Source organism: Monodon monoceros, unplaced genomic scaffold (assembly GCF_005190385.1).
Source record: "Monodon monoceros isolate NGI ecotype Baffin Bay Population unplaced genomic scaffold, NGI_Narwhal_1 Super_Scaffold_7, whole genome shotgun sequence".
Taxonomy (NCBI): domain Eukaryota; kingdom Metazoa; phylum Chordata; class Mammalia; order Artiodactyla; family Monodontidae; genus Monodon; species Monodon monoceros.
The window spans coordinates 44,994,713-45,006,080 of record NW_021703784.1 but is presented as its reverse complement, the minus strand read 5'-3'; the positions used below and the strand labels follow the sequence as shown (position 1 = coordinate 45,006,080).

Sequence of the window (11,368 nt, the reverse complement as noted above, 5' to 3'; positions counted from 1 at the left end):
TGTGTATTGTGTGAAGTGAGTTGGCTGACAAATTTATCACACAATGCCAAAATCAACTACATTTTGGTTCTTTTCAGAGTATGTTCATTTATCAGTAGTCTCCATTTAAAAATCAGTCAAGAAGTATTCTTTTGTCTATAGAAATTACATTTTGTTTTGGCATGCAGAATGGTACAATATAATGGTAAAATTGGGTGAGTAACTGCGAGTTTAGTATTTTTGGAAGCCAAAATTTTTTTCTCATTTAACTTTTCCCAATGTTTCTTTAAGCATACTGGAATTTCCTCTATTAGCATTTATCATCATTTTTCCTATTTTATGAATGAAAAACTGAAGCTCTGAAGTATTAACATTTTTTTCAGTCATACAATTATTTATGCTAACATCAGGTATAAACTCAGGTCTTCAATTGCAAAATTTTTTATTTTAGCTTATGTGAAATGGAAAAAAGGTGCAATGTGTTTATAAGAATGACAGGTCAGATGAGTATAGCATAAATATTAACTTAGTATTCATAAATAGATAATATTATATACATGGGTATCATTATCATATTTATTATTCATTGAGGTCACATCTATTAAACATGGGAGAGTCCTATTGTATGACTTTTATCCTGCAGATAGGCCAGGTAGAATGGTGACAGTGTGCTATCTATTACTTGAAATATTTTCTTTCTTTTTTTTTTTTTTGCGGTACGCGGGCCTCTCACTGCTGTGGCCTCTCCCGTTGTGGAGCGCAGGCTCCAGACGCACAGGCCCAGCGGCCATGGCTCACGGGCCCAGCCGCTCCGCGGCACGTGGGATCCTCCCAGACCGGGGCACGAACCCACGTCCCCTGCATTGGCAGGCGGACTCTCAACCACTGCGCCACCAGGGAAGCCCGAAATATTTTCTTTTTAAATAGTCTGACTTGATGAATTTTCCTACATTTCTCCCTTGGGATATCATTCTATAACTTAGTCTTAAAGTATTCTCATTTGTCATATTATCTAATTTATCTTTGGTCTGTTGTGTTACATCTTTGCCATTTTGTCTGTCAAAAGTTTATAAATAGCAGTCACTCCCAATGACATTAATCATTCTGGGGCCAGTCTTCCCAAGACTAGCACTTATCCTTTTAGTTGTTTGGTAGCTTCCCCTCATCTGTCTCAGAAATATCTCTGATTGCAGTTGACCCTTGAACAATGCGGAGAGGGTGAGGTGTGGAGTGCCAACACTCCCTGCAGTGGAAAATCCCCCTATAACTTTACAGTTGGCTCTCAGCCCCCACCCCACCCCACCCCCGCCCCCATATCTGCTGTTCTGCATCTGTGGATTCAACTATCCCAGGATCTATAGTACTATAGGATATGTTTAGTGGAAAAATCTGCATGCAAGTGGACCCGGACAGTTCAAACTCATGCTGTTTGAGGATCAGCTGTTTAATTGCCTTCTGACATATGGATTCTTTATGCCATGTAATGAGATACCAACTCCATTTTAATACAGTACTGAAGAATATAATAGTCTGTGTGAGTGATCAAGTCATCCTCTTATTCCAGAGCCTTCAGGAACCATCTACACCTTCCAGGTAAATCCCAAACCTCTTTACTAAGCATTCAGACCAATCATCTCAGAAGTAACCTCCCTCCCCTTGTACTCCTATTACATTGTCTTTATACCTCTAACATGAGAGTTAAACATAGCTTTACGATAGAGTTGCAGTGCATAAGCGCTTAATTTATGTGAATTCAAGTCTTTGTAAAGCTGAAAGAGAATAATTTGATTTAAATATTTCAGTTTTAACCACCAGTCCTTTATCAGTTAGGGTTAAATCAAAGAAACAGAACCTCTATAACTGATAGAAAATATGGGATTTATCATGAGCATTAGCTCTTACAATTATGTAAGAGCTGGTTAAGCAGACTGTGTCTGGTGTTGGGCCTAAAGTCAGCAGGGCAGTAGTCAGGAAGGAAAGTGGTCATAAAATGGGATAGAGTAGGGAAAGATTGAAACTGGTGAGGACAAGCTGGAACCACAAGGACAAAGTGGAACCTGCATGTGTCTCTCATTGCATCCAACTTCAGTGATATGAATGACCTGTAGGATAACCTGGTACCTTTGGCCACACTGTTGAACATGCACCTAGTTGAGGATTCAGAAAAGCTGAAGGAGAGACCTGGTGGGAGCTGGATCACTGCAGGACAGGCTGCTTGCCCATGCCAACATGGTGAGCCGCCATGATTAGTGCCTGGCCCTAAAGTGATTTTCAGAGCAAAAAAAGTCTTCTGCTTTACTTCTGCCTTCCAAATCTCACGTAAATTTATCTTTTAACTAACCCTAACCTAGAGTCATACAGGGAAGGGGATTCTGAGAAATGCAGTTCCATCTTAGCTAACTTGACATACTACAAAGTCACCATAAACCCTTGAGTTAGCAAGGGGTTGAAGATATACAACTGGTAATTTTCTTTCTTTCTTTCTTTTCTTTTTTTAATGTATAAGGACATTCATTCTATTTTTTTAATGTAAATTTATTTATTTATTTTTATTTTTGGCTGTGTTGGGTCTTCATTGCTGCACGCGGGCTTTCTCTAGTTGCAGTGAGTGGGGGCTACTCTTCATTGTGGTGCACAGGCTTCTCATTGTGGTGGCTTCTTTTGTTGCAGAGCATGGTCTCTAGGCATGCGGGCTTCAGTAGCTGTGGCATGTGGACTCAGTAGTTGTGGTTTGCAGGCTCTAGAACGCAGGCTCAGTAGTTATGGTGCACAGGCTTCATTGCTCCACGGCATGTGGGATCTTCCCAGACCAGGGCTCGAACCTGTGTCCCCTGCATTGGCAGGCAGATTCTTAACCACTGTGCCACCAGTGAAGTCCCACATCTGGTAATTTCCAATCTGTCTCAGTTCCCAAGTACCTCTCATAGTATAAGCATCTCACCATGCTGAGTTCAATTCTACTACTTGGTTGAATTTTTCAAACAAGACTGCTTTCCTAATCCCCAGCCAACTGCTTCATTACATGCTCACCTGAAGAAAGTGATCTGATCCAATGCTGAAGAGAAAGACTGGCTGTATTGGGTTTATGAACCAAGAGGTGGTATATGGGTCTCCAACATGGTACTTTCCTAAAAAGGTATTTCTAGAGTAATTTTGCCCATATTCAATTTATGCTTTGTCTTTGGAACTAAATCCTGGTTTTAGAACCATCTTCAATAAATATTTATTAAATATGAATGAATTGTATATAAATTGTGAATGAATTGCAGTAGGGATTTTCTACTGCTGTATTTCTCTTAGCAAATAGCAAAGTACTTGATACAAATTAGATATTCAATAGATATGGATTAAATTATTTATTGAAGATTTTTATTCTGGTGCTGTGTAATATCAAAACAAGAGTATGTATTTTTTTTTCAGTGAAAATAGTGTCTGTATTTACATTTTTAAAAATTGGGGTAAGACTTACACTTAGTGAAATGCACATGTTTTAAGTGTACAATTCTGTAAGTTTTGGCAAAAATATACACCTGGAACCGACACCGCAGTCAAGATATGGAACATTTCCATCACTCCAGAAAGTTCTCTTATGTCACATTGCAGTGAATCCTTACCATTCATAACCAACTACTGCTCTGATTTCTATTACTGTAGAGTAGTTTGATCTGTCTTGAACTTCAAAAAAATGAAATGATATAGAATGTACTTTTTTGTGTCTGGCATCTTTCATTCAACATGTTTTTGAGATTCATCCATGTTACTGTATGTGTCAGTGGATTCGTATTCCATTGTATTCCATTGCATAAATGGTTTTCCATTCTTCTGTTGATGAACATTTGGGGTTGTACTTAGCTTTTGGCTATTATGAATAAAGATGCTATGTACATTTGTGGACAAGTTTTGTGTGGACATAAATTTCTCTTGGGTAAATGTCTAAAAGTGGAGTTGCTGGGTCATGTGGTAAGTGTATGTTTAAGTTCCTAAGAAACTGCTAATTTTCAGAGGTTGTTTCCTTTTTAACCTCCACAAGCAATGTATGTTGTTTTACATCCTTGCCAGCATTTGGTGTTGTCAGTTTTTTAAATTGTATTGTAAATGTTTTCTTTTTCAATAGGTTTCTAAGTTGCCCTGAATATGAGCCACTGAATATTGTGTATGCTTTGGGACCTGGGTAAAAGCGACTGCTCATTCACTGTGGGTTTTGCAAGGCAAGTTGGAGCTTGCAGAAAAGTATATGTACATTGAAGTACTTTGGAAAACTTTGGCCCAGTTTGTCTGTTTCAGTGTTTACATGAATCTCTACACTCTGCCTGTACCTCTCTCTTTCTTTGGTAAATTATCTCTAAAATATTATTAAAGTAATCCATGTTCTTGGTAAACAGTAAATAAAGGAGAAAAGTGAAAGGTTTTCTGAACTCTTGTACTTCTACACACAATTTTATGGTATCCAAAAATAACCATTGTTAATATTTTTTGTGTATCTTTTCTCAAATTTTCTATGCATTTACTAATATATATATAAATATGCATGTATAATTACATATATATGTGTTTTTGGAACAAATAGGATCATATTATAAATACTATTCTGCAACAGGTTTTTACTTAATAATCTTAAAACTTTTAAAATATCAGCACATAAATGTAATCTTTCTTTTAAGCAAACTCTTAAAACTGTATTTTAAAGTACAGATTTATAATTTTACCAGTTCCCTATGCTGGTTATCTTAGGTTAATTCTAAGATTTAGCATTACAAACAATGTTGCATACACATTTTTTTTTAATGTATCATGCAGGTATATCCAAAGAGTGAATTATTAGCAGTGGAATTGCACAGTTTGCTCAAGCTTTATTTTCAGCTGAAGTGTATGTAGTTTCAGGTTATGAACAGCTCATTGGAAGTTGCTAGTAAACACAGGGTCGTGTGTGTTTCCACAGCCTCTTTTGTCAAGAGACCTTTGAAAAAAGGAAAAGATGACCTTGAAAGAAAGGTCTTTGCCTTTATCTTTTGTAGATCCTCCTTTGGCCATCTACAATTCACTAATAATTAGCAGTCATTCATAACCGTCTTCTGAAACTGAAGACAGATTTTCTAGAGACTAAAATTGTCATCACCATAATTCACTCAAAATCTAATCTATTATTCTAGGAAACTAATATATTTTTACAATTCCATTCTTATCTTAAGATAGAACAATAATGCTGATATTGCCACTAAAAATAGCTGGCTGGGCAACTGTTCAGACAAATGTCACAAAAGAGTTTGCCCTTTGCTTGCTGCTGATCCATTTAGCAATCTTCTCTGCTTATTTCCCCCAAAGATTTGAGACATCTATGCTGCAAGGACAAGTGCTTCAAGACACAACACCATAAGCAGACTAAAGGACAAAAGGCAGATGGTAAAAGGGAGGGTGAGGGGAACTTATTTTTCTAAGAAATTAGCTTAAGGCCCACAACTTAGTTCTGAGCTTCTTAGTAAACTAGGTAGAGAGAGAAAGAGGCTGAGTTATAGAGCTTGCCATTTTCTAGCACAGAGGTTCTCAGTTTTATGAGATAGAACAATTCTTCTCTTTATTAATTAAAAAAAATTTTTTTTATTTATTTAATTTATTTATTTTTGGCTGCATTGGGTTTTCGTTGCTGCGTGCAGGCTTTCTCTAGTTGGGGCTACCCTTCGCTGTGTTGCCCTGGCTTCTCATTGTTGTGGCTTCTCTTATTATGGAGCACGGGCTTTAGGTGTGCCGGCTCAGTACTTGTGGCTCCTGGGCTCTAGAGCGCAGCTCAGTAGTTGTGGCGCATGGGCTTAATTGCTCCGAGGCATGTGGGATCTTCCTGGACCAAGGCTCGAACCCGTGTCCCTTGCATTGGCAGGCGGATTCTTAACCACCGCGCCACCAGGGAAGCTCGCTTTTTTTAATAACAAATGCCTTCTTATTATCCTGAAATGAGGTTTATGGATAATATACCATATAATACAGCATACCATTTAAAATGAATATAAAGTCATAACTCTAGTATATCAGAGAAATTAAAGGTAAGTACTGTATAGTAAAATAATTCATATTTTAACACGTATATGTCCAGGCATGACTATGCTATAAGGCAAACAAAGTTACCACATGCTTTATCTATAGGAAGAATCACTTTGAATGCAACAGCTACAAATGCAGCTTAGTTCAGGTGTGTTGGCTACTCAGCTACCACCAGCCTAACTGATGGTGATGATATAATTTTCCTAACTGCTTAAGAATTCTTTTTAAATTCTGAAAAAGAGCATAGTCTCCCCCCAATTTACTTGGGTTTTAAATTCTTAGGAAATTAAGTGATATTGAAATTGAACAAAAATCTCTTTGTATTAACATGTAAAGTGGATTTTTTTCTAGGCTCATAAGCAGCCTTTTTATTTTTTTCCTTCTTACATGGAAGTCTGATGAGATATGAAAAATGGTGCAGAATGTGGAACAATTTTCACTGTGCAGGACTGCCCTGTGCATTGCAGGCTGCAGAGCATCTATGGTCTCTGCCAACACTACGTGCCAGAAGTTCTTCCCTCCCACCATTGGGACAACCACTTTAGAAATCCGTGTGGCATTATTTGTTAAAATCTGCATTTCTCATAACCCAGTCATCTACTCCTAGTTATATACATATCAGAAATGAGTACATATGTGCATCAAAAATTGTGTTCAAGAATGTTTGCAGCAACATTATTCCTAATGGCTCCAAATGGAAACAACTTACATCCCCTCAACAGAGGAATGGATAAATAGTGCCATAGTCACACAAAGGAATAACATGCAACATTGAAAATGAACAAATTGCTACTGCAGAAACCACGGAGAAATCTCACAACGTTTAGTGACAGAGCCACACACAGAATACATACTGTATGAGCCCAAAAGTTCAAACACAGGTAAAACTAATTTATAGTATTTGTTGGAATAATGCCTGGTGGGGGGAGTGAAGTGCGTTTCTGTGGTACTGATGGAGTTCTATTTCTTGATCTGGATGGGGTTTACATGGGTGTGTTTGCTTTGTGATAATTCATTATCAGCAGAGGAGAGAGTATGAAAACAATTCTACAGGATGAGATTGGTTAAGTGTAAAAGGAAGGGGGAAAAATGACTGTAATGAAAAAAAAAAAAGTCAACTCCCTCCCCAAACCTCCTGCCCTCCATTTCCTATGAGGGGAGCCTAGGAAAAATCAAACCCGAGAAACAAATTCCAGCTCACACTCAAACCGTCAAACAGACCCAGAGATTCAAAAGTCCATCACTCGGGGCAAAAGGTTTTCCCAGATTTTGTCCCAGGTGATTACAAAAGCGACCAAGTCTCTTCTCTGCTCAGGGTAAGAGGGTAAGGAAAAAACAAAGTTTAAAAACATTAAGTTACTTCCCAATCTCTTCCCGGGATCACCCGGGCCACCTGGCACCCGACCCGATCCACCTAAGGGGGCGGGGCCGAGGCCCTACTCTGACTCCCTGGCAACGGAGCAAACCTTTGTCGCGTCCTAGCAACACGCTCCTCCCTCCCCTTGACTGGCCTGCCCTCCCTCGGTCCCCCTACCTTGCTCACCGCTCCGGCATACACTCTCACTGGGCCACTTGGTGGTCCCGAGGGCTTGGATTTGCACTTTCTGATTGAAGCGCCAGACAGCTCTCTGAGTTCCTGTAGTGGGAGCCTTTCCGGGAGAGCCAGAGTGGGGGAGGGACGGCGAGAAAAAAAAGTTAAAGAAAGAAAAAAAAAATCAAGATTTGGTAATTTTTATTTTTAAGACATATCCAAATTTCCCAGGAGAGTGGGAAAATCACGTTTGTGTAAACTCCATATAAAGAAGGAAGAAAAGAGACACTTTGAAGACCCAGCCGACTGGGGACTGGAGATTTTGGACACCATCGTCCCTTCCCTGCAGGACCTAGGCAGGCACGTGATGCACACGCTGCCCTCGCTGAGCAAGGAGGGTAAGCGACATGGGGCAGGGGGCCCTGGGAATGAACCTTTACCTGCTTGGGGGTCAAGGCGGAGAACTTCTTCCCTATCCCTTGTCTCTGGCAGGCCTTGAGTGGCCGTGTGGCCTTGGCAGCCTCATGCTGGACGTCCAAATACACTTTCTTTATTGACTTCTTTAATGAGAGAAAGGGGCCAGCTGAGGGTTTCTATAAATTTATTTATTTTACTTTTGGCTGACTTGGGTCTTCGTTGCTGACAGCGGGCTTTCTTTAGTTGTGGTGAGTGGGGCTACTCTTCCTTGCCGTGCGTGGGCTTCTCATTGCGGTGGCTTCTCTTCTTGCGGAGCACAGGCTCTAGGTGCACAGGCTTCAGTAGTTGTGGCTGGCGGGCTCTAGAGCGCAGGCTCAGTAGTTGTGGTGCACGGGCTTAGTTGCTCTGTGGCATGTGGGATCTTCTGGGACCAGGGCTCGAACCGGTGTACCCTGCATTGGCAGGCAGATTCTTAACCACTGCACCACCAGGGAAGCCCCAGCTGAGGGTCTTTGATTAAACAAGATAATGTATACACAGGGCTTAGCTCAGGGACTAGCACAGAGTAAGTGCTCAATAAACGTTAGCTAAAACAACCACCCCAAAGGGCTCCTTCTCAGAATTCATGCAAAGACAAGGCTACTTTTGTTGCCAGTGGTATCTTGGGGTTGTGTTAAGAAAGTGAGATAAAACAAAAAAACAAAAAAAACTGGGTGTTTGGAAGAAGACCCGACATCTTCTCATAGAAAACTTACTAGGCTTGGTTAAAAACATAGTTTCTTAAAAAAGTGACCCTAAAGTGACACTGAGATCTGTCTGCAAGCAACAGGAGCCCTTGGGAAGAAAGGTGCTCCAGAAATGCAAACTATTATTGCTATTAAGTCATTGTAACTTAGGGATGATGCCTAGGCTTTAACCAAATGATTTTAGGAGACAAAATAAATAGGAGTACATGCATCTTCTTTCTCTTTCCTCTGCATCCCTCCTATTTTTCCTGTTAATTCTAAAAGAAGTGTTTAAAATAATGGTTTTATGGATTTTTAAATATTTGCCATATTTGTAAATTTATATATAATTTCTTCAATTCAAGTATTTTGAGAACTTACTATGTGCTGGGCACTAGAGGACTGATGTTGAGCAAAACCTTGGAATTTACAATCTAATGGGGAAGATACACATTAACCAAGTAGTCACAGAAATAAATATAAATTTACATTTAGTCAGTGCTCCTAAAGAGGTGCATGGTACAATGAGAACTTTTAATGAGGGTGAGGATGGAGGTGTGTATCAAGATTTGCTGAAGAAGGGAAGATTTGAGCTGAGATGTGAAGAATGAGTTGGAATTGTTATGAAACCAACTTGGGTCCATTTGCCCAATGTGCAGCAAAGTCAATCTACTGACACCAGGTTGTGGTGAAGGAAAGTATAGCCTTTATTGCAGGGCCAGGCAAGGAGAATGGGAAGCTCATGCTCAAAAGAACCGAATTCCTCGATGGCTTTCAGGGAAGGGTTTTTAAAGACAGTGTGAGGGAGAGGGTTGCAGGGTACATGATCAGCTCATGTATGATTCTATGCTTCATTGATGTTGAGGTAACAGGGTGATGTTTCAGGAATATCAGTCACCAACCTTCTAATTCCAACCTGTCTGGGATCTACATGCTTGTGGTCTGCATGCAGTTAACTTCCTCCACCTGGTGGGGCTTTTAGTATCTGTAAAACAACTCAAGGATATGGCTCAGGACATTATCCTTAGCCCTTGAAGAGGAACTGAAAGTTCTTGACTTTGCTTTATGGCTAAACTCTTTTTTTTTTTTTTTTAATTTATTTATTTTTGACTACATTGGGTCTTCATTGCAGTGCGCGGACTTCTCATTGTTGTGGCTTCTCTTGTTGCGGAGCACGGGCTCTAGGCACACGGGCTTCAGTAGCCGTGGCTCGTGGGCTCTAGAGCACAGGCTCAGTAGTTGTGGCGCACAGACTTAGTTGCTCCGTGGCATGTAGGATCTTCCCGGACCAGGGCTCGAACCATGCCCCCTGCATTGGCAGGCGGATTCTTAACCACTGCGCCACCAGGGAAGCCCTATGGCTAAACTCTTATTATTTTGTCTTGCTTGACTGTTTTCCTTCGTTTTTGCATTTTCTCACTTCTTTGATTAAATTTGCTCTTTGGAACTCGGGAAAGGCCTAGGAGGCTAAAGCTTTCCTACAAGCAATAGGCAGGGGACACAGAGGGTGGGGGCTTTGTCCCTGGGAAGGCCCCACAGCATGCTGCTAAGTTTCAGAATTTAGTAGGTGAAATGGATCAGTTGAATAGGGAGTGGAGGGGAGGTGAGAGTGTTCTTGGCAGAGAGAATAGCAAGAGCGAAAGCTCTGGAGGGAGGGAGCATGGTGTGATTGAGGAGCTGAAAGAAGGTCAACATGCTTTGTAGCGCGCTATAGCTGCACTAGGGAATGTGTTCGTAAAGGAGGCTGGAGGGAAATGGAGGGGTCAGGTTAGGCATGGCCTCATAAGTCACGTTAAGGATGTTGGCTTTTATGTTCAGCCTGAGGGAAAGCTGTTAAGTGTTTTGAGTGGAGCTAAAGGAGGAGCTGAATGACATGGTCAAATTTGCATTTTGAGAAGACTGGTCTGGTGGCAATGTGGAGAATGAATTGGAGGGTCAAGAATGCCTATAACAGTAACCTAAGTGGGAATGAGTCATCTGAATTCACTCTTGGTTTGAATCGGTAACAGTAAAAATGGAGAGAAGTGGGCAGACTGAAAGGCTATTTGGAGAAAAACTCTACAAATTATAGTGATGGCCTGGATATAGAGGTGACAGAGAAGGGGAGTTTCAAGGATGCCTTCTGAGTCCCCAGCTTATGTAACTGAGTAAGTGATGGGACCATTTGTTGAGATTGAAACCCTGGGAAAAGGACAACATTTAAGGGAAGGAAAAATCCAAGTTAAAGTGCCTTTGTGAGATATCCAAGAAGGCATTTGGGTACACAGGTCTGCAACCTCAAAAGACCAGAGGGTCTGGGCTTCTAAGTAAACATTTGGGGTCATCTGCATATTGGTGGTCATTAAAGCCCTGGGCATAGATGTGACTGCTTAGGCAGAAAGTATAGAGTGAAAAGGGAAGGCGGCTTGGGGTTGTGTCTTGAGAAACTCCAACATTTAACATCTCCTGGGTTGAGGAAGGTAAGCTTGCAAAGGAGACTGAGAAGAAATACCTAGAGAGGTAAGAAGAAAACCCAGGAGAGAGTAGTGTCTCACAAAAGCCAAAAGGACAGGGGCTTAAAGAAGGAGGGAGTGGTCAGAGAGGTGAACAATTAAACAAGTCCGTTGAATTTATTGACAAGGAGACCATTGGTGATTTCAGCAAGACCTTTATTGATTGAATGACAGAAGCAGAAGTCAAATGA

At 40.7% G+C, this 11,368-nt stretch overlaps 1 protein-coding gene across 1 annotated transcript in view; it reads left to right on the top strand.

Moving 5' to 3' along the window:
- The first annotated feature begins 6,835 nt into the window (after positions 1–6,835).
- Positions 6,836–11,368, top strand: part of CCDC81 (coiled-coil domain containing 81) — a 37,915-nt gene continuing 33,382 nt past the window's right edge. The window contains exons 1-2 of the mRNA XM_029208720.1: positions 6,836–6,893; positions 7,756–7,941. Of these exons, the coding sequence (XP_029064553.1) occupies positions 7,911–7,941 (31 nt within the window). The 5' untranslated portion in view covers positions 6,836–6,893; positions 7,756–7,910. The remainder of the gene's footprint in view (positions 6,894–7,755; positions 7,942–11,368) is intronic.